Genomic DNA, 24589 nt, shown 5'->3' on the forward strand with positions numbered 1-24589 from the left:
CACTGTTTTACTTCAGCTTACATCTGGAAATATGCCTGAAGAAGGGGACTAGATCCCAGAAAGCTTGCATCATTTAACTCTATTAGTTAGCCATTAAAAGGTATTATTTCTTACAAAACGTTGTTTTTTTTCTACCTATATAATTTGTTTGGCTAACACGGTACAGAAACTTTTTTGCTACTAATAGTACAATCAGAAACACATGATGCACTAATAACTATCTAAACTAATATATACAATAGCAAATGTGTAAGAGCACGGATCACACATGATATACAATGGCAATACACAGAAACCCGGATAACACAATATACAGTATACATGTTGACAAATATGCAGGAGCAATGATCATGCAACAGGAATGTACAGTATAAGCATAATCAGCACACAGGATAATAACCAGACTACCCAAGATCAATAGTCAGAATATGCAGTAATACAGACAGTAGGCAATAATGATAGGCAGAAGGTCAGTTACCAAGAGGTCATATACAAGAGCAAGGTTCAGGAAACTGGAAAAAGGGGCTGATGACCAGAGTCACAAAGCAAACTAGCAAAATGATCTATCAATGCCCTTATGCCAAAAGCAGGCTTTAATACTGCACAATGGTCAGGTGATGGTTCAGAAAAGTATCCAGAGCTCCATCTTCGGGTGGCCCAATGAACTGAGTTTCCAGTATGAGTGGAGACACCTGCTGGTAGATAGCAGAAGTCCATAAAAAGTCCACAATGCTGCCACCAGCAGGAGTTCAAAGATAAGAATCATGATACCCCTATTGCTATTCCACTGCTTTATTCTACAAATAATATTTTCCTGTCCTCTGCTCTAGTCACCTCTTCTCATTCTAGGTAAAAATAATTGTCTCAACTTTCCCCCTCTTCTTTTGAGTTCCCTTCCACAATCTGTTAGTTACTCCTACAGATGGTAAGTGAGGGCACTTACCATCTTTAGGTGCAGCCTGAAAACTAACTTCTTCAGGCAAGCAGACAATCTCATCTATTACAGTCTAACTAGCCATTGAACACCACACTGCCACCTTGTCCACAGTTTCCCACTGTCAATTTTTGTACCCTTTAATCCCTTAGAATATAAGCCTAAATGGATAGGGCTGTATCTTCCCTTATTTGTTATTACTGCTGTGTAAAGTGGTTACAAAGTTTCCCCCTTCATGTATGATGCATCACTTTTTTTTATCTGTATCCCATTGTTTTGGAACTGTTCATAGTTTGCAGCCTCTATAGTACAGTGTCAGGAAAGATGTTGGGACTGTATGAATGCAAAATAAAATTATAATAAAAAACAAAATCACATTTAAAGGGGTTCTTTAAGGTTTTAAAAAAAAAAACTTTAAGGGCAACTGAGGTGATATGATGAGATAGACATGTGTATGTACAGTGCCAAGCACACAAATAACTAGGCTGTGTTTTTTTTTTTTTCTTTTTCTGCCTGAAAGAGTCATACATCAAGTATGCAAGTGTCCGTTTATATTAGGGGCAGGACCAGGTCGAACTGGGTCACACTATAGCATAACCCTTACTGATCAGTATTACAGCCATAAAATACTTTCTTCAAAAATAGCAAAAAACAGTCCTCACCCAACAGGATCCAGCCAGTCAATAATATCCGGGGCTTGATAGCTCCTATCTTAGACTGCTGTGTATGGGCCTCAAACTTAAAGGGACTCCGAGCAGTGCAGAAACTATGGAAAGATGCATATCATTTTAAAGCTCTCTTTCTTCTCTTTCCAATGATATATAACCCACCGCCCTACGCCTTTTAGTTTTCGCTATTTTCGCGATCGAAATTGCCGCGGCTGCGACTTCGATCGCGAAAATTGAGAAAACTAAAAGGCGTAGGGTGACGATTTAGGTGTCGTCAGAAAGAGGAGAAAGAGAGCTTTAAAATGATATCCATCTTTGCATAGTTACTTGTATTACACAGGACGACACTTTCCCCAGTGTCAGCAGCTCCATTCAGCAGAAAAAGTCGCCCTGTGTAATACAATGTAACTATGGAAAGATGGATATCATTTTAAAGCTCTCTTTCTCCTCTTTCTGGCGACACCTAAATCGTTGCCCTACAACTTTTAGTTTTCTCTATTTTCGCGATTGAAGTCTCGGTTGCAGCAATTTCGAACGCGAAAATAGCGAAAACTAAAAGGCGTAGGGTGGTGGTTTATATGTCACTGGAAAGAGGAGAAAGAGAGCTTTAAAATGATATGTATCTTTCCATAGTTTCTGCACTGCTCGGAGTCCCTTTAAGCACCAAGCCTACACAACTGCAAAGAACAAACTAGCTTTTTGAGGCCTCATGATCCTTGAAATAGTATATAATGCTTTATTGGTCACAGAAATCACAATGTATTAAACTTTTAAAAGCAATTAAAAACCTTGGAGACCCCGGGGCGCCCCCACACACCTCCTCGCAGTCATACTGCCAGTCACACAGAGCAGTTGCTGCAATTGCGTATTACTGCAGATATTGTGCTCACTATAGCACCAGCACGATTGGATCCACTAATGCAAAACTGAATCCACTATTGCTCCACAAAAACCTATATAGCTCACTGCCAGCTATAATGCATTTGAACTTGTTGCGGGTATACACATAGGCTAGGCTTATTCCCCAAGTCTTAAATGAAGTTTTGGCCAGTCACAGCATCCAGCTCCAATAGCATATAAGCATTGCACACAGTCCCCCAACGTTTTTTCAGCTGATACAACAAGCATAAGCAGATAAGCAGGTTTGCAGATGTCACAGGTATCAGCTCTTAGCAGTCTTTGTGCTGCGCAGCAGCGAGCAAAAGGCAGGCACAGGTTACCTTAATAGTCCGCCGACCCGCGGGTCCCCCTCACTCCGCTCCGGTCGCAGGCTTCACAATGGTAATCCTCATATCTTGGTAGCTTGTACGTAATGCAGCAGACCACACAGATAGTGCCCTGATCCGGGCTGGCTTCACGCGCGATCAGCCTGCTTCTCGCAGCTAACTAGCAGCAACATAGCGAGACAGCGGGGATCCATCGCGGATACATCGAGGAGGTAGTTGAGGCCGGCCTCCCAGGGCTCCTCCCACTTACATGTTTTGGGCTTCCTCAGAGTGACGTCAGGGGGAGTGGTTGCCTAGCTCATAGAAGAAGAAGAAGAAAATCTTTATTGTCATTGTAACAACCGAAATTGTACAACGAAATTCTTAAGTGCAATTTTCCAGCAAAAGCAAATACAGCATAACATTCCATTCTTACATACATTGCATTGCACACACCCCTTATCAACATGGCCACTTAGCAGCATTTAACATAGAAATGGCTGAAGGATAAAAACTGTTCTTTAGTCTATTTGTCTTAGTTTTTATAAGTCTAAAACGTTTTCCAGAAGGCAGATGTTCAAATAACACATGTCCTGGATGTGAGGCATCGCTTAAAATTTTCTTAATATTCATAGGATTTTTATACCCAACAAGCTGTCATGTGATCCTTCTCCGGCAGCCATCTTTGTTGTTGGAAAGGAGTTTACACATGCCCATTTTCAAACGTTTCCAAGCTTACAACTCAGATAGTGTTATTCCACTTGTGTGCATCTGATTTGGATTCTTATTGAAAGAGGGGAGGGGGAGGGCAGGAGAGCAGGGCATATCCATTCTAATGGCAGTAGCGCTTGGTGAAACAGCACGTTTTCTCACCCTCAGTGATCTTCTTGCCCACTCACAACAACCATTTACATACATTGCATTACATCCCACATTATTTCACTTCCATGCCTAAAGGGGAACTCCAAGGCTTATAGTACACTCAATTTAGATATACAGAAAAGTCTATTTCAGAGTTTAGCTCTGATGGTATCAATGTACCCAATTTATAGATCCACATAGTTTCCACTCTACATAGTTCCTTTTCTATATTAGTTATCCTATCCCCTTTATTTATGGAGAACAGGACTTTAACTAAACTGCCCCTAAAATTTCCCCCATGATATTGTCTATAATGTTGTCTGGTCCCACAATTTCAGCTATGTCTTGAGACGCCAAAAGGATAGGCCATAACTTTGACATACAGTCCCTCAGATTGTTCCAATGTGACCCAAACTGCGTCACAATTCCCTCCCTCCTTACAGCACTCGATCCATCCTCATTGTCCCCTGTAAGCAGGGAATCTCGCTCCCGATCCCTAGCCCTCCGCAGGCACTTTCTCAGAGTCCTATGGGAATAACCTCTTTCCCTTAGGCGGTCATACAGCTCCCGTGATTCTCATTTAAAATCACCCTCCTCAGTACAGTTCCTCCTTAAACGGAGGAACTGACCATATGGGATACTCCTCACCAGGTGACTGGGATGATGGCTGGCGGCATGGAGGATGGTATTTCCAGCTGTTGGCTTTCTATATGTGGTGCTGATCAAGCGATCCCCCCTGATCGCAACTTTTAGATCCAGGAAGGGTAACTCCACAGCACCACACACATATGTCAATCTGATATTTTTGTCATTACCTTTCAGGGTATCTACAAAGACCTCCAGCTCCTCTCTACCACCTCTCCACACCACCAACACATCATCAATAAATCTGATCCAGAGGGTGACATGGCACCAGAACATGTCCATAACATACACATCTCCCAATAACCAAGATGGAGGGAAGCATATGCCGGTGCACATGCCGCCCCCATCGATGTCCCCGTCATCTGGTGGAAGAACTTGCCTTCAAATAGGAAATAGTTCTCCATTAATATTAGCTGCAGGGTCTCCACCAAGAACTGATTGTGCTCAGGGAGGTTGGGATGAGCTTCCTTGAGGAAACAGAACACAGCTTCGAGGCCCGATTTCTGTGACCAATAAAGCATTATATACTATTTCAAGGATCATGAGGCCTCAAAAAGCTTGTTTGTTCTATAAAATACTTTCTTGTCAGTAAATGGCTTCCTGGAGCAGGAAAGAGACAAAAAGGGTCAATAATTCATAGATTCGAGCTCTAGCACACTTCAATGAATGTGTCTTAGAGCAGAGACAGTGAAACAGTAAAAACTTAGAAACTAGATTTATATATAAAATAAAACTGTGGGATAGCTAATAAAAAACATTTTTAGGAGAAGGGGGATAGATACAATTGTTTTTCTCATCAGTTTATTTTCACCTCGGATGTCCTTTAAAGAACGCCTTTTAAAGGGACATGTCATTGTAACTTGGGGTCATTATGATTACCACAACAATATGGTTTAAGGTTAAAGGAGGGCAGAGGACTAGTGGGGTTTAAAGCTTAACCCTCCGTAGCATTCAATTTCCCCAGGATTTCTGTGCAAAAAGTGATAAAATGTATTTTAAATTTTTTTTTTCCTGTAACTTGCCAAAATGTGTCAAGCAAGGGTCTAGTATACAGTGCAGGAGAGTATTGATGTGTATGCACGTTTATACTGTTCACAGCATGTTTTAATGGACAGATATATCTGTCACTACCGCTGGGGAGGTTAAAAATGTGTATAATTGACATCACTGTAGAGCAAGTAAGCATTTACAATGCATAAAGACAATGATAGGGAAACTAAATGGAGCTAAATTAAGCTTATGAATGGAATTCATAAATCTGCTCTATCATCTTTGCACTCTAGTATTCTGTTTATCTTATATTTGGTTATTGTATCCCTGCATATTAGAACCAGGTGATAGCATACAGTTCCACAGCAGAATCATCGACCAGGCAACCTATGCAGGTGCTTGGGGCCTACAGCAGTGGGTGTCAAGGAGCCCACCTGTCACCTTCTTTTACCTCTCTCTACTTCATCTTACCAAAAGGACCACAAGAGGACCCCAGATCTACTACCTTGCCTTAATCCATCTCTGTACAGCCTACATACCCTATAAAGGAATATCTTCAGGAAAAAAGAGTCTAATAAATTATATTACTCTGAAACTGGCCATGCCCTTTGCTTTTGGAAGTCAAAGTCCATAAGATTGAATGTAATAAAATATCCACAATAACACGCTCAAACCCAGTTTAAATCAAACACTGTGGTTATCTTGTTTAGGTGCTCAGTAACAAAACTTGTTTTTAACTCTGTTTATCTCAAGTCAAATAGATCAGTTTTAAAGTGCCCCTCTCCAGCAGTGATTTCCCTTGGCAGAGCTGCAGTCTTCTCAGAGAGCACCGTCAGTACCCCATCACTTTACAACATGATGATTCCGTGCCAAACATCTTGCCCATTAAACACCACTGTTAAAGAGACACTGAAGCGAATAAAAAATTATCCTACCTAATAAAACCCTTGTGTCTCTGCGTCTCATGTCCGTGTGTGTGTCCCTGTGTGCTACTGCGTATGTGCCGCAGGGACAGCCGTTGGACGAGAGCAGGACAGGCAGGGGGCCGGGTGGCGGGGGCGTGCGCGTGCGTGCTGATAGATGGCGGCAGTGACGGCCCTAGCCGTTATTAAACGGGCTAAGGTGCCTAGTGATATAATGAATTGGTTGTGTAGTACGGATAATTACTAGAACATTAGGAGCAAAGAAAATATTCTCATATTTTTATTTTCAGTTATATAGTGTTTTTTTATAACATTGCATCATTCTCTAATATTTGCAGTTGACACACTACTCGGCATTCTAAATGTTTTTTACAGAACAGGCAGTGAACTTTTGACCTGTCCTGAACTGTTCTCTGCAAAAGAAAAAACAATACAGTTAAGATAACAACCTTCAGAACACAGAGCTCTCGAAAGCTCTCTTGAAAGTGGTGGAGCTCAATGGCAATTTGCATAGATAACAACTGGAGTTTCTTAACTCTTCCTGTACTGGAAACAACATTAGACTTATGTCTCTGCTCCTAATGCTTTATTTCTTAGCTGTACTACACATACAAATCATTATATAATATATTTTTCTTCCGCTTCACTGTCTCTTTAACTGCTTCAGCTGTGATTCATTATATCATGTGACCAGATTTAACAGGATTGTTATTTTAAGAACCCTCCATTGACACCGAAAGGCAACATTCAAGGATTCTGCTGCCTAAATGATTAGATGGTATATTTTCATGCATGCTAGGAGCCAGGCTTTAACAAAAATGTGATGAGAAAAATGAGATACTACAGATAAACCATCAAAACTCTAACATAACCCTTTGTTTTCATAGATAAGCTCTAATAGCTGATTAATATAAAAAAAACACTTTTTGTTATATGTGTGAGGCAACACAAACCATTTTCCATTTGGAGCAGTATACTTGTGCCCTGGGCACCTATTACTTCTGCACGTTGTTTAAATTATTGTATTATAAAGACATCCCCAGTTAGGATTAGGAAGAGGTTACTTCATGGATTATGAGTATATTTGGCTTAAGTGTAAGCTTTAGCTGGACATTACATTTTGTATGCCATAGCACTCTGGCATTATTGAAAGCATTAATGTTTAGCTCTGTTTCTTTAGGGCTCAAATGAGGAAGAGTCACACATTGGAAAATCAGCTTCTCTAATAGAAAGTCAACACCACCACCTGCTGCACTGTCTGGAAAAGACAACTGTAAGTTTAAGCATGCCTTTGTGATTGCTAAACAATCATCAGTATATGTTCCTCTGTACATTTTTTTTTAAGTATGTGTGTGAATATTCAAAAACTAGTTAAAAAATGGGACAATTATGTATCTTAACAATTACTGTGCCACTAAATGTAGGAAGAAGAATGTACAGGACTCATTATTGTACTGTATATTTATTATGACAAAACCAGTGTCACCACAACCGTCAATACACATCTGCAGGAAAATAGTGACTCTTTTTATGCTCAACAATGGAATAATTCATAAGCTTGTTAATGAACATTGCAAGCCGTTAAACAGACTGCATATTGGTGCAACAGCACCATTCCATTTTGGCCCCTCCCAAGCCCAGTCTCATGCATATAATTTATGGGAAAATAATAGCAGCTGACTACAAATTAAGTATGTGCCCTTGGACACAGTTTGTACTGATAATCAAGAGGTACAGATAAGTGCCATAAAGGATAGGGCCAAAGCACCTTAAAAGTGTTTTAAAAGTGATTTGATTGCAATTTGGTGCTAAACATAATGGCAATTGCTTGGGCTTCTTTCCATAACATTACGTGATTGTTAGTAGTAATTGCGTAGATGTGTATATACAGTACTTTACTTGTAGTGGACTCCTATAATTTTTTATTTACTGTAAGCTTGAAAAAAGTCTTGGGAATGGGATATCTGGGAGTATAACAACGGTTTTTGTAGTGTGTATATGTTAACTTCATTAAGACAGACCATCCTTTATATACATTGTACCTGTCTTTTTCAGGCATTTTATAATGCCTACTTTTTCTGCTAATATTATAAATTCCAATAAAAATTATTGAAAAGGAAAAAGGTCTTGGGAGGGCCCAAAAGGGACAGGTGCCATTACAGCAATATGCAGTTTAAATAACTGTTTTTATATGGACTAGTAGACTTTTGAATTATTCATTTGTTGTCTACAATTGGCTTTGTTTTTGCAAAGGTTGATGTTTTTGGCTGTTGCCACTTGCATTGTTTGTTTTCATACTAAATATACCATTTTAAGTCACATTTCTTTTTTTTTGTTTTTGTTTTATTTTCCTTGTGTGATTAAAAAGCTGACCAAATCCAGCTTCCAGTTATTGTTTTTCTGATTTAATTTAATTAGGAAGAGGAGGTATCTGTGCTTTAAAATACAATAATACTATATCATGTTCATTTTGCCAACAGCAGTGATATCAGCAGCATGAGATGACAACTAAGCTATCCATAAGGAAATACAAACCAAGTCAATACACCAGGGATTCCCAATCCTGTTGTCAAGTACCACTAACCATGCATGTTTTACAGAAATCCATATAGGTAGTTAATTAGCACTGTTGACTAAGACACTAACTACTCCACCTACTCACTGAGCAGGGCTGAGCCATTTTTGAAAACAAAATCAGCTTATGCAGCTGCAACTGTTGCTATCTTGCCTAAGGCCCTGTTTACGCTTAATCAGTTGGTACGCATTTTTTTTTCTTTTCCATAGCAATGCATTGTGAAAAATATTTCAGTTAAAACGCATTAAGTGTGAACTGTGCCATAGGAAAACATGGGCATTACTTTGAAAATCAATCGTCCTTTCAGTTGTAATTAAGTGTAAACGGGGCCTACGAATCCTTTTACACTATATCAGTTGCTGTCATTTGTAACTGAAAGGACAATTGTTGTGCAGTTGTCCATGTATCCCCATGGTCTCTTTCACACTATACCCTGAAACACTGAAGCTTTTTCACAATGCACTGCTATGAAGGAAAAAATGCATTAAAATGCAATGCAAAGCAATGTACTAAAATGCATTAAGTGTAAAAAGGGCCTTAGTGTTCGCATACATTTCCCATTTTTTTAGGCATATGCCTTGTCTGGAAGGCTGTCTTTACAGTTCCCAATAAAAATTGTTGCTGCAGCATTAACCCTTTTAAGTTCCTGGACGTAGATTCTACATCCCAATTAATGCTGCAGAGGGTTCAGGGACATAGAATTCTCGATTAAAAACAGTGCTGCACGTGAGCACGCAAAAGCCCACTCGCTGGACTGATTGGTGCATGTGAACTAAAGTTTACAGAACTAATCTGATCACTTTTATAATGAATGAAGGATTGCTGCTGCTGCTGCTGCAGCAATCATTCATTATATACCGCCTATGTGTATAAAACACTTCCTGGAAACGAGCACGCGCACCTGCCGGCACACAGACACTGTGGATTGGTGCATGTGAACTAAGATTTACAGAACCAATCTATTCACTTTTATAATGAATAATTGCTGCTGTAGAAATTCTTACGTCATATATACCAAAAATCAGGCAACACGGACTCCTTCCTGAAGTACCAGGAGCATGTTTTATCATCCCTGATATTTGATTCTGGCATCCTGAGTGACAACGTTGATCAAACACACATTTTCCTGCTTCCCTCCCCCTTAGCCCTGTCCAAGATGTTTAAGGACAGGGAAGACTCGGACACACCTCGTCAAATAGACAACACATTTATTCATGCATCAAGGGCCGTTGATACAGGCATCATCAGAAATGCTACAGATTATTAGCACACAGCAGATTTTATAGGGTTACAAGTATGCAAAAATATACACTCCCTGGGGCTGGCCAGGATATTTGTCAGTGTTACAAAAACCAATCACAGTTCAATAATCAGTGCAGACATGAAGCAGTTAACATTTAATTCTTAGAACTCTCCACCCATATTATAATGAGTTTCACCACCCACTGTTCTCTTACTCAACCTTCTGTTTAAGGTCACAAGGGGAAGTGGTTCAGTCTGGACAACACATCACTTGTCTAAATCTGTCAGTGGGGCCCCTTTTCCACTAAAAGTCAAGGAAGCTAGGACATTGCAAAATAACAGTAATTCTACTATTATGACATGTTCAAGAGTAACAAGTGTCCCTGAACACGTACACATCATGTGGCCTTCTTCTAACACATTTTGTTCATATATCACCAAATGGAGCTAATTTAGAACAAAATGTCCGTTATACAATAAAGACAGGTATCACAGCTTTGTCACTCCCTCCTCTAGTTCATCCCTGTGAACTACTTATATCAAAAGTTTTTCCTTGGTCCTTTGGTGGGGGGCCCCAGCTGATATCACCGGATGGCATTGTAGTATCTTCTCCCTCCCCAGAGCCGCACCCTTAGCCAAAACTCTGAGTTGGGTGGTGCACCCTGGGAGAGCATTATTGTGTCTCTCCTCAGGGTGAGTCAGAAAAGGTTCCTTGAGGTTCTCCATTGAAGCAAAGTGTCATACCAGGATGAAGAGTGCTCCTTTTTGATGTGGAGCGATGTCTTACCAAGGATTCAGCTGCTGTCACCTGTCCAGCTGGGTTTCTTTCCTCACATCCTTGGGACCTCTTGCCACTGGTTGTAGAATAACAGGTTATATGATGACACATGAGGTAGAGTTGAAATCATGAGGTAGGTGCCACACTTATGGACAAAAAGTCTCTTAGGTGTCTTCTTGGTGATAAGCCAGGACCCCTTTAAGTCTTCTGAGGTAGATCTTAAGGTAGAACTAGAGGGTGATTGATGTGGTTGTTGCCCAGGTGCACAAGGAAAACACAAGAACATGTCTGCAGGACAGAGGAAAAAGTTTTTTTTTTTTTTTTTTTTTTTTTAAAGTCCCAGTACCAAGCCCCAGGTGTCTGTGGCCCCTTACTTTTTTTTTTTAAATAGAGCCATATCATATTTGTTCAATAATAACACATAGGGGATTACAATGCCTAATAAATCTACCCTCTCACTTCTGACAGACTCCTCCCGCCCCTAGCCCAGCAGTCTGACCGCTGGCTTCCGGTTCAAGAAGAGTCTGTATGATTATCAATTTCATTCATACCTATGTTAACTTGTTTTCTCCATCGCTGGAGGACCCTACGATTTCCAGTCACTCGTGTCCATTCACACTATTTAACTACAAGGGATTGGGGTAAAATTACAATGATTACACAACACTTATCCATATTTGTCATCCGGGGATACCACCACTAAAACATCCCCGAGTTTTCTTTTGTTTCTTATTTATCCTTGAGCTCAACCTCTTCATTTTACAAAACATGAATAACTGTGGGGTAAAACAATACGGTAAGGGCTATTAGTACCACTACTGGGTTGAGCATGAGATTCAGAAAGGCACTTGCTTTTGGACTATACCCGAATAAGCTTTCCCACCAGGACACACTAGAATCTTGCTCAAGGGCATGTGAGACCTGTAACAGTTTCTCACGATTATGCTCCAGGAGCACAGTTGCTTGCCTTTCTGAAGCTCCGAGTGTTTGTATGATCTTCTCCTCTTTCCCAAAATCCAATAACCACCCTTTCAATTCTGCTCCATACCCTAAAGGAATCTTTTGTAAATAGACAGGTGTATCAGGTTTGATGTTGAGTCTCTTTTCAGGTGTTATGGGTGTTCACCCTTCTTGCTGTGCCAGATCTATCCCTAGGACTGGGCCAATGGTGCAGTACACCCCTCGGGTCAGTGTTCTACCTTGAGTACAATTCAATGTGTACACTGCATAAGAAGTGACATTCTCCATCTGATACCAGCACCAATAACCCTGTCCCAGACATTTCATCCTGCTCGGCACCTTTTTTGTTGCGTCCATCAAACATTATCCTTCCTTGTCCCAGCATTGCTGTCTCAAAATCCTATTTTGTTGTCCTTGACATAAGAGCACATTTTCCTTTTTCCAGTGCCCATATGTATCTACTAATCTGGGCTCCCCTTCTTCATTCAGCACCAAAATTCATGGTTGACCTGGGAGTGCAAAACCCACACCTTCAGATAGAATAGAACCCAGGTTTACCACTGCATAAGCTTGGTATTCTTTGCCAGCAACAGGCACTATGGAGGAAATAGCGCCTGTGAGGCTCTGACACCCATGGAACTGAGTAAGCCACCATTTTTCATGTGTCTTGCAAACTCAAGGACAGATCGTTCAGCCTGTTTACGTAAATTTATAGGAAAATGGCCAGCGTGCAGTGAGGTTATCATTAGCTTTAAATCTTGTGAAAGTTCAAATTGAACCTGCGTACATGACAATGCCAACTGGACGTCTTCTGGTTGTTTAACCAGACCTGCAATTAAACCCTTAAACTTCTTCTTTATTACTTCTGACAGTGATGCTGTAGCATCAATGTGGTCATGTTGTAAATTCTCCAATAGATGATTTATATCAAAATGGGTCTTCACTCCCTCCCCTACATGCTGAGCCAACCCTCCAAGTTTATTTTGTAGCCCCTCTAAATCCATAGTGTTCAAAAAGCTCCCAAACCGAGACCCCCAGCCCCTAGTGCTGTACCCATCAAATCCCTTTTTACTTTATTGTGGCTATATCCTGATTCCAACCACCCTTTCAGCATGTATATCTGATTTTTGACATACCCACCACACCTCCTGTCTCATGCACTCACCCTAAAGTCAGTTAGGGTTACTCTCCATGTGTACAGAACAAACTGAGTACCCACCAACACTGCCCGTGGTGCGGCTAATTGGGGAACAATTAGATCCGCCGCTTTAACAGCTGGGACCTCACATGTGTCTGAACTCACCTTATCATGGACCACAACATCCTTTTCCCATTCTACTTGAACTACAGTTACACATACTTTATCTTTTCCTTCCCATGTGTACCATCCCTTTTTATTTATCGACAGGTTGCTCATACCAGGAACTGGACTCTCCCCATCCATGAGAATCTTTCCAGTCCGTGGTATGATACACTCCCCTCAATCCCTCAGACATGGGAATCCCATACATCCATTCATTTACCTTTGGTGCATCTATCCCATTGCACAGCACATCCCACCTCCAAGGGTTTGATCCATTGAAGGAGAGATACTGATTTGATGACCAGTACGCTGTGTCAATAATACAATGACCTTCAATGTCTGATGTACAGGCCTCTCTCATAATTCTGACCATATACTGACGTACTGTTATACCTTCTTTAGGTGTGGTGTGTTCAAATGACTTACTTTCCGCATCTGTTTGTACATGCAATACCAGGGTGCTAAAATAGGCACCAAGTCTGACTTTTTCAGTGTCTTCATACTAGGCGACTTGTTTGACTACACTTCAGTTCAGTCCAACCATAATTCTTTCTTGAGTCAAGTATGTCAGAGGGTTTACAGTTCCAATGTACTCGGAACTCCATAATCCCATCTGCTAGGTTATGACACTTATTTAACAAAGTACCTTGCACCGGTTTGGGTTGGTCATAGAATATTTTCCTATACTGTCCTGTCTCTCCAACATTATATACCATGTACATAATGTTCCAGTCGTCATACCCTCCTCTTGTCGGGTCTTCAGGATATAATTTTCCTTTGTCACTTCTTACTGGCAATGGGTCAACTGAGGTTCTATTGTTTAAATTGGATAAGTCCCTCAGATCTTCACTGTCAAGTGGCTCGAGTCGTCATCTATGTCATTTGGGTCTGTAATAAAAAAAATTTCTAGCATGGTACATATGTCTACTTCAGGGTCCTCATGTCCCTCACAGTCAAGTATATTTTTGTCGTGGACATATGTCAAAAAGAAAATAATCTCAGGTCTTCCCTGCAACTTCTGTTTTGGATACTCCTGGAAAGGGGGAATCATTCTGCAATGCCACAAAGTTCATCTAGGATATGCCATTCAGTGTATCTTGGCACTAATTTCCCATGTTTATACTCTATCCTGTGAAGGTGGGATGGATCCCATCCTTTTGGTTTTTATTCCCCATATTTCATAAGATTTGGGTGGAACCCAAGGTTCCTGATGGTGATTTGGGACATGCTAACTATCAGTCCCTGTGGATTCACTTGACAAACGACATAACATACAGACTAACATAAATGCCCCTGTTGGCATAGTTGCCTTAATTATTTTCCTGTATTCTTTTACAATGAGATGCATGGATCCAGAGAACCTTTCCCCTCCAGTTGTCACCGAATTTAGAACCTGAAATAGAGGAGACAACTTGTCCATGCAATTTGTATACATGGGTTATGTAATGATTATACACACATCTCTAATGTTTAATGCATAGTTTGTCCTTACCCTCTCTATTCCTGACATAACTGAAGCTGTATAAATATCTGTGAAAGGCTGGAGTTCCAGCCCTTCAATTCAGGTCTAGGAAGTTTATACATAGAAACTGACAAGCACCTGTTGAGGGCCCTTCCATCATGGGAGGACCCCTGCCTTTGAAAGCTAATCACATTAGTCAGCTGGAGAGTCAGATGAAGAGTCAGATAACTCAGCCTCCGTGTCCCTATCTGTCTGTGTTGAGTTATAGTTAGACTGAGGTGTGTAGCTACACTGTTTGATGAAATGCCCTGGGCTTCCACATCTGTAACATACCCTCAAACCTCGCCTACGAGGTCTAGGTGGATAGACAATTTTGAGTTGGTTTGCCAAAGCGTTTGTCCAAAAATATCCCTTTTCACTGGAGTCCTGTGACACATCCCTCGGTATAAATGTCTTGCTGACTATTTCTTTCAGGTCCCTCTCCCCACACACCCTTTTGATAAGTCGAAACATGTCTCCCCATGTGGCCTTGTAGCACGTCTGTGTATCTATTATTCCCTTTGCAAATTTGGCAGGGTCAGTTCTTGGATGGGGTATGGTACTCAGGAGTCCCTTCATTTCTGCGGGAGTCCAGGGTATATGGTGTCTAACAGTACCTGTCTGGTTACCCTGATTATCTGATAGCACTTGCTCTCTAACGGGGAATAAAAGCTCAGGTGACTGAGGACCCTCTTCCCAACTAGGAGCAGCAGGAGATCGTGACAGGTTGACACTGCTCCTTGGCCTACTTGAAGCTTGCTGTATCTGTGGTTGATTAAGGAGACTTATGTCATTTTTAAAAGGGTTAGTGTCACTTACCCTGCATGGCTGGCTGTTGGTGTTTCCTCCCTTAGCTGTGTAGGAGCTGTGGGTTTGTTTAACTCATTAGTCAGTCCTGAATACAACGAGGATTGGCATACAGATGTAGAGTCATCTCTCTCCCTGTCAGGTTGTATGTGGGCCAGCCTGTCACTGCTACTGTGTGTTGTCTCTAATGAGGTCTGCGTTAGCTGTCTGTTGTCGCTGTGTGCCTGTACTTCCTCTTTCTTAGTGAGATCAACTGGTGGCTATGTGTCAGCACTGTCATCAAGAGCTTCTGCAGCAGCTCTGTGTTTCACATGCTGAGACATGGCCTTGTCAGTCTGCCTACGAGAAGACCCGGACATAAGTGCTGTCCAAGCCTGGTGTGCTCCCATATCCAGCACATCAGTGTCTTCAGTCCCCTCATCTTCTAGCTGTGGTGACCCTCCTGTGCCTGATTGTTTTACTGTCATGATGGTGACGTCTTCGGATCGGCGAATCGCCTCCATCATCCACCTACTCCATGCTTCTCGCTCGTTTGGGCGAGTCATCCTTACCCTGTGGACATCCCACAAATTTTCCCACACCTTTGGTTTAAAAGTTCCCTTTCTGGCATATTTCTGGTTAGTCCATCGCTCCCAGTCCTCCAAGTATCGGGAGACCCACGGTCCATACTTGCTACACATCTCTTCTCGCGGCGTCAAATGCTGCGGCTCACCGCGATTTGACGCTCGCTTCTGAGCAATTGTCCCCATAATATGGACTATGTGTTCCCCTTGAATTCCAAGCAATTCTCACACCAGAGATGGCCAATCTCTGGTTTCGCCTGGGAGCAACTTGAGCAACAGGTTCTCTCCCTGTTGCTACCGTGTGAACCACTAAGCACACTGGAGTCAGCCAATCCCGTCACCCCTCTGTTGATTTTCACAAGGGTCAGCAAGGTTTTACTGATGTTATTCAGCACTATTGTGCTCACTCCAGCACATAGTAGAGGGAGTCACAATAGTCACACTGTCTCACGTGGTCTGGCAACATTGTGCTCACTCCAGCACACAGTAGAGGGAGTCACAATAGTCACACTGTCTCACGTGGTCTGGCAAACAGCAAGGTTTTATGTTTGTTATTCAGCAATATTGTGCTCACTCCAGCACACAGTAGAGGGAGTCACAATAATCACACTGTCTCACGTGGTCTGGCAATATTGTGCTCACTCCAGCACATAGTAGAGGGAGTCACAATAGTCACACTGTCTCACGTGGTCTGGCAAACAGCAAGGTTTTATGTTTGTTATTCAGCAATATTGTGCTCACTCCAGCACACAGTAGAGGGAGTCACAATAATCACACTGTCTCACGTGGTCTGGCAATATTGTGCTCACTCCAGCACATAGTAGAGGGAGTCACAATAGTCACACTGTCTCACGTGGTCTGGCAAACAGCAAGGTTTTATGTTTGTTATTCAGCAATATTGTGCTCACTCCAGCACACAGTAGAGGGAGTCACAATAATCATACTGTATGTTTGTTATTCAGCAATATTGTGCTCACTCCAGCACACAGTAGAGGGAGTCACAATAATCATACTGTCTCACGTGGTCTGGCAATATTGTGCTCACTCCAGCACATAGTAGAGGGAGTCACAATAGTCACACTGTCTCACGTGGTCTGGCAAACAGTTATGTTTGTCCTTGCTGCCCAACAGGTCACCCGATCCTTTACTGTTGCCCAGTAGGCATTGGTCTGGTGAACATTGCCAACCCTGTGAAATCCAAACTGCAATAATTGTGCGGGTGACAAACACTTAGATCTGGCTGAGTGGACCCTTCACTGGCTTGGTCTGATAGAGGGTCCCCTCCCGATGGACTAACCTCGACACCACCATCTACAATCTCTATTGAATGGCAACTGACCGAGTCTAACTGATTGGGCTCTTCTCTGAAGTGGCACTGAGTTTGCTCTCCTGATGCCCTGATACCAAAACCGAACCTCAATGCTCTCTCTGACTCAGCTTTGAGATAATAATGGGTGATCCATGAAGGGGGAAGGCTGCATATAGTGTGTTACGTAGTTGCTTATATTACTAAGATGAGTAGGGATTACTTCATAAGGGGAGCAGTGAGGTGTGCCCGTCATCATTGGTTGGAGGGGGTACATCCCATCATTTGTATTCAGAGCATAGTTGAGGGGAGTGTATTCTGACACTCTCCCTGTCCCGTATGCAGGTGGTGATTCTTCCCTTAACTGTGCTAGGGTAGTTGGCGTCCTTACTTCAGTAGTTAGCTGAGGATATATAGTGGGATGACGCAGTTTCCCTAGCTCCCCTCTTCCCCTGTGAGCTCCTAGGCTTGCTGACTCTGGCACATCCTGTCTCTGCCTCTGATCTATGTGAAACTGTACTTCCTCTGTTTCAGTGAGGTCAATGAGAGGCTGTGTTGCAGCACTGCCTCTTGTAAGAGGTTCTGCAGCAGCTTTATTGCTCACGTCCTGTGACACAGTTCTATTAAATGACTCATGCAGCTCCCTGGACATGATTGCAGACCAAGCTTGGTATGCTCCCATCTCCATTACCTCCTTCTCCTCTATTTGCTCATCCTCTGACCCATACAATTGTTCAGTGCTTGCAGTTGTAGGTCTCATCTCACCTGTGACAGTTGCAGATTGTGTCACTGTCAATATGTTCACATCCTCTGATTTCTGGATGGACTCCTTCATCCATCTACTCCATGCCTTTCTTTCATTAGGACGATTCATTCTCATTTTGTGTGTTTCCCACAGATTTTCCCAAATTTTTGGCTTAAAGGTACCCTTTTTAGCAAATTTATGGTTCGTCCACCGCTCCCACTCCTCCAAATACCGTGAAACCCATAGTCCATATTTGTACTACAGTCACAAAAGTCTGCAATGCCCCACTTAGACCCTCCAGCCCCAGTGAGAGCTTACAAAGTTCCCACCTTGCTGCCTGATTATCCTGCAAGACACCAGTACTAGTGAGGTTTCACAAAGGCTCACCTGTCTGCTTGGGTGACCTGGGGAACAGCAAAACCCTAAGTTCGGCTGTACTGCTCACCTGGTCGCCCAGTTGTGTCTAGCAGGCAATGGTCTGGTGTGCATCACAATCCCTGTGACATCCAGTAGTGACTTTCACAATAGCCTGCGATGCCTCACTTAGACCCCTTCAGCCACAGTGGAAGCTTATAAAGCTCTCACTGTGCTGCCTGGTTAGCCTGCAAGACACCAGTACCAGCGAGGTTTCACAAAGGCTCACCTGTCTGCTTGGGCGACCTGGGGAACAGCAAAACCCCAAGTTCGGCTGTACTGCTCACCTGGTCGCCCAATTATGTCTAGCAGGCAGTGGTCTGGTGTGCATCACAATCCCTGTGAAGTCCCGAACAAAGACCATGTGTTCACCCTGAATTCCACGCAATTCTCACACCAAAGGTGGCCAATCCTCTGGTTCCCAGTGGGAGCAACTCGAGCAACACTCTCTGTGTTGCTTCTGTGCAATACACTTATTGACACAAGGGTCAGCCAATCCCGCCAATCTTCTAGTGACTTTCACAATAGCCTGCGATGCCTCACTTAGACCCCTTCAGCCACAGTGGAAGTTTATAAGGCTCTCACTGTGCTGCCTGGTTAGCCTGCAAAACACCAGTACCAGTGAGGTTTCACAAAGGCTCACCTGTCTGCTTGGGCGACCTGGGGAACAGCAAAACCCCAAGTTCGGCTGTACTGCTCACCTGGTCGCCCAATTATGTCTAGCAGGCAGTGGTCTGGTGTGCATCACAATCCCTGTGAAGTCCCGACTACAGTCACAAAAGTCTGCAATGCCCCACTTAGACCCTCCAGCCCCAGTGAGAGCTTACAAAGTTCCCACCTTGCTGCCTGATTATCCCGCAAGACACCAGTACTAGTGAGGTTTCACAAAGGCTCACCTGTCTGCTTGGGCGACCCGGGGAACAGCAAAACCCCAAGTCCGGCTGTACTGCTCACCTGGTCGCCCAATTATGTCTAGCAGGCAATGGTCTGGTGTGCATCACAATCCCTGTGACATCCAGTAATCTATTGATCGGCAATGAATTGGATCTGGCTGAGCGGAGACTTCTCTCTCGTGGTCGGGAAGCTCCTCCCCAGGTGGACAAACCTCAAAGCCAAACCTCAAAACCTCCTCTTAAGGCAGCTTGAGTCTCATATTCATCAGCCAAATCAGGACAACACAAATTCTTCCACCAGATATAACACCACTAGACTATCAGAATGATTATACTGCTAACTGTACACAATGAGCCAATAAATCAGTGTCTCACAATCCCTCTTAGGGCAAGTAACAGCACACTGTGAGAAATTTATATTTATTTGATCAGGATAAGACCTTTTGAGCATGCGGTCACTCTCTCACTCATCCAGGGGTGTACACAGGCTATACTGTCTCAGATATGTGAGCCATCAGAGTTATCTGAACACTTAGAACCCTCAGGTAGTGGATCCAACCTCTCCACAATTCTGAGGGATTGGACAATTAATTCCAGATCCTCAGAATTTTCTGAGTCATCTAAGTTGTCTAGTCCCTGCCCCACCCTCTCTAATAGTTGAGGGATTGGGAGGTCCTAAGGGGGCGACTAATTTTTGACAGAAAATATAATGCTGAGCGACTATTTTAGGCTTTGGCTGGTATTCAAGACCCACTTCTGCACACTCCCAGGGTGTTGACTATAAGGGGAATTGAGTGCTGCCTGGGAGGCGTGGCACATAGGGCCTTATTACAATTGGCCTGTATCTGTCTAGAGAGGTATTGGGGATGCCGCAGGTCACTCTCCTCCTGATCAAATATTCAACTATACTGGGTACTTTTTCCAATGACGTGAGACACTCTGGGCACACTCTAAAGTGTCTGTAGAGGTTAGTACAAAAACAGCACAGTTCAGGCAAGTTTAGTTTTCTCCTTTCCACACACCAATTAAGTAGGCCCCACTGATGAGCCCCACTAGACTTTACGTAGTGTGATGTAATTTAATGTGTATTCCTCCTTGGTGTTTGTTGGGAAGGAGAAGACAGTTGCCTACACATATAAGAGAACACTTAGTCAAATACAGTTATCTCTGAGCTGCACACATTAGGTACCTTGCAGCCAATAAAACACCATTACACATCACCATCAGTTTAAACACATGTTCAATCTCCCTGCTACAAGTATCCCATCCAAAGTTATGTTGTCTCAGGGGAGAGCCAGCCCACAAGTTCTCTGCTTTGAAGGAAGCGAATCTCCCCTCTGTCTGTGATTTATGACCACGGTCTATAGTTTTTCAACCTGTGGTTTCCTTCTGAAAACTTTCTCCACAGTGTGTATCCTGTGTAATAGCTGCATGTTGCAGCACCACAGGGCTATGCACACAATAGTATGCTGACTCACAGAGTTTGTAATCTAGATTGGCTCTCCTCTGTCGACCCCCAATACTCAAGATACCAACATAGAATGTTCTCTTCAGAAATATGACATTACTCAACATGAATCCACATTCATATACTATTGTAATGAATTTTCGTTACTCACACAACACTATACTCCATACAATAGCAACTAAGTCAGATTCCATGCACTAAGTTAATCACAGCAGACAGACGGCATACATAACATATGTTAGATCTCAAGCACCAAGTTAATCAGAAGAAAAAGACGGTATGCATACAGAGTACAGAGTAAGAAATAGAAGATGACATACCACATATCAGGAGACCGTTGTCATGGGAGGTCCTCACGGAAACCCTGCTGAGCGGAGTAGGGTTGCAACCAGCAGGGAGGTGCAAATATCAAGTAGGTGATCAAGTCTCACCTGGTACAGCGCTGTTTAGGGATTTGATATCTGGACCTCTCCACGGCTGTTTCTCCAAGGTTCCGCTCCTCAAGATGTCCAGGGTCCCTCCAGAGGTGTGCCACAAAGTCAATCGTACTATGCCCGCGTTTCTCCACCAAAACTGTCCAAGATGTTTAAGGACAGGGAAGACTCGGACACACCTCGTCAAATAGACAACACATTTATTCATGCATCAAGGGCCGTTGATACAGGCATCATCAGAAATGCTACAGATTATTAGCACACAGCAGATTTTATAGGGTTACAAGTATGCAAAAATATACACTCCCTGGGGCTGGCCAGGATATTTGTCAGTGTTACAAAAACCAATCACAGTTCAATAATCAGTGCAGACATGAAGCAGTTAACATTTAATTCTTAGAACTCTCCACCCATATTATAATGAGTTTCACCACCCACTGTTCTCTTACTCAACCTTCTGTTTAAGGTCACAAGGGGAAGTGGTTCAGTCTGGACAACACATCACTTGTCTAAATCTGTCAGTGGGGCCCCTTTTCCACTAAAAGTCAAGGAAGCTAGGACATTGCAAAATAACAGTAATTCTACTATTATGACATGTTCAAGAGTAACAAGTGTCCCTGAACACGTACACATCATGTGGCCTTCTTCTAACACATTTTGTTCATATATCACCAAATGGAGCTAATTTAGAACAAAATGTCCGTTATACAATAAAGACAGGTATCACAGCTTTGTCAGCCCCTACTCCAAGAAAACCCTATCCTCAAAAAAAAAATGCAAAGTGTATAGCAACCACATTATAATTTATCCGAAAGAACACACAAAATTACTGCCTATCCTGTCCTTCTAATCGGAAAACAGTTGTTTTCAAATCTATCACACAGTCTACAAACATTTAAGTTTTTTTTTCTTTTTTACTCCATTACAAGGCAATGTTTTTCCATTCTTTATCTACCATTACTTACCATTCTTTACCTATTTTGACTTTCTCCCTAATAGTTTTTAAAAAAAACTGTCCTGCAATAATCCAAGCATGCAAGCCATGCATAATGCCCTATTGCATGTCCATTTAGTCTTGAAACTAAGTCCATTTAGTCTTAAAAATGATGGCACATGTGCCCACATTTTTGACCATCAGAATATAGAAAATACATTTTTCAGTGTCTTTTACAAGGTAAGTATTTTTTTTTCCCCTGACAGGTGCCTGTGTTATAAAGCACTGGAAAATGTATTCTGTAGTTTCTCATGGTTAAAATGAGGGCACATATGTCTTATTTGCTGAATAATTGGGCATGCAGCAGGGCATTATTCCTGCCATGCACATTTTAATTTTAGTATGGCAGATTTTATTTTGTTGTTAGTGTCACTCTTCCTTAGTCCTAAATGTATCTGAAGAGCAAAGAAGTACCACAAAGGACAGCATTTAGAAAAGTAGACATCCTGGGCTATTGCAGTGTGGGTGTTTTGTGTCTTTCAGATTCTTGTGGTTTTGCTGAAATTTTACCAAATTTTTTAAATCCAAACCACAAGAATCTGAAAGGCACAAAATACCCATACTAGAATAGCCTACTTTTTCATGTGTGGTACTTTTTTTTAACTTTTTTTTTTTTTGCTATTCAGAAACATTTAGGACTCTGAAAAGGAAGATTGATCCTAGAAAATAAATGTAAAAAAAAAACCTGGCATACTAAAACCCAAATGTGCACGCCAGCAGTAATGCCCGATTATTCATCAAATAAGTCACATGTCATGTGCCCTCATTTTACCCATCAGAAACTGTAGAATACATTTTAGTGGTTAATAACACAGGCACCTGTCAGAAAAAAAAAATGTTTTGAGACAAACTGAAACCCCTCCTTAATACTATGTCATTTTTAAAATAACAATCACATTTGGGTTAAAACAGTCTACTATATGCCCACTGAGTAATAAAAAAGGTATATGTAGCATCTTTTAACCGGGAAGAACCTAACAAGATATTTTGGGGTATTTTATAGTTGTGGCACTTATATTTTCTGCTTTTACTTCTAATTTATACCCAAATATAGCCTAATATATATATATATATATATATATATATATATATACCGTATACATATATATATACCGTAGATGTATATATACATACATACACAATAGTAATAAAAAGTATGTTAACCCTTTGGAGTTATATGGATTTCTGCACAAATTGGTCATAAGGTGTGATCTGATCTTTGTCTAACTCACAACAATAGACAATCACAGTCTGCTTAAACTAATACCACACAAATAATTAAATGTTTCCATGTTTTTATTGAACACACTATGTCAATATTCACAGTGCAGGTGGAAAAAGTATGTGAACCCCTAGATTAGTGACATCTCCAAGATCATTTCAAATAGACCAGATAATGTATCAAATGTTCAGGTTTAAGAACATTTGGGAAATAGTGATCACAACATTATAATGTTTGATCTAATGACTGATAAGTTGTGGAGCATCGGGACAACTAAAACTATGAATTTAAGAAAAGCAGAGTTCAATCAACTCAGGCAGGCACTAAGTTTGGTGAACGGGGATAATGTACTACAAGGGAAGGACACTGAAGGGACATGCCAAACTTTTAAAATTATTCACAATCAATATTGTAGTAACTATATGCCATATGGAAACAAAAAATGTAGGAATAAAAAGGGCTCTATTGATGAATAGAAAGGTTAGAGATAAAAATTAAGTGGAAAAAGAATGCCTATAAGGTCCTAAAAAAGTAGGGGACCGAGGCAGCATTAAGCAATTATAAGGTGTGCAATAAAAGTTGTAAAAAAGAAATTAGGCTGGCAAAGTTTGAAGCTGAAAATCAAATCACTAGGGATACCAAATCTAACCCAAAGAAGTTTTACAAGTACATCAACTCTATAAAAAGAAAGGTTGACTGTATTGGACTCTTAAAGGATGAGGGTGGGAACTCAATGGTGGATGACCAAGGTAAGGCAGAGTTATTAACTACCTAACGACCGCCCCACGCCAATGGGCGTGGCCACGGCGGCAGCCCCATGACTGCCTAATGCGAATTGGCATCAGGTCCTGGGGCCGGCTACTGCAGGAGATCACACACAGGCTGCCCCGCCTTCAGTCTCTGAGTGGTGATCGCCGTCTTTTCACTAAGTACAATAATGCGATCCACAGCAGCGCTGTACTGGGGACAGCCGTGTGACACGGCTGTCCCCCTGCCACACAAGAGAGCGCATGGCTCTCATAGGCTGAAAACAAAAATAGCCTATAAACAAAAATAAACACAGGGGGAGCGATCAGACCCCACCAACAGAGTGCTCTGTTGGTGGGAAGAAAAGGGGGGCGGGGAATCACTTGTGTGCTGAGTTGTGCGGCCCTGCAG

At 42.1% G+C, this 24589-nt stretch overlaps 1 protein-coding gene across 2 annotated transcripts in view; it reads left to right on the top strand.

Annotated features, from left to right (window-relative positions):
• KCND3 (potassium voltage-gated channel subfamily D member 3) overlaps nt 1–24589 on the top strand; it is a 1159387-nt gene that overhangs the window by 966839 nt on the left and 167959 nt on the right. For both annotated transcript variants that reach the window (XM_068269741.1, XM_068269742.1), the window contains one exon: nt 7407–7499. In XM_068269741.1, the coding sequence (XP_068125842.1) occupies nt 7407–7499 (93 nt within the window). The remainder of the gene's footprint in view (nt 1–7406; nt 7500–24589) is intronic.

Source organism: Hyperolius riggenbachi, chromosome 2 (assembly GCF_040937935.1).
Source record: "Hyperolius riggenbachi isolate aHypRig1 chromosome 2, aHypRig1.pri, whole genome shotgun sequence".
Lineage (NCBI taxonomy): Eukaryota > Metazoa > Chordata > Amphibia > Anura > Hyperoliidae > Hyperolius > Hyperolius riggenbachi.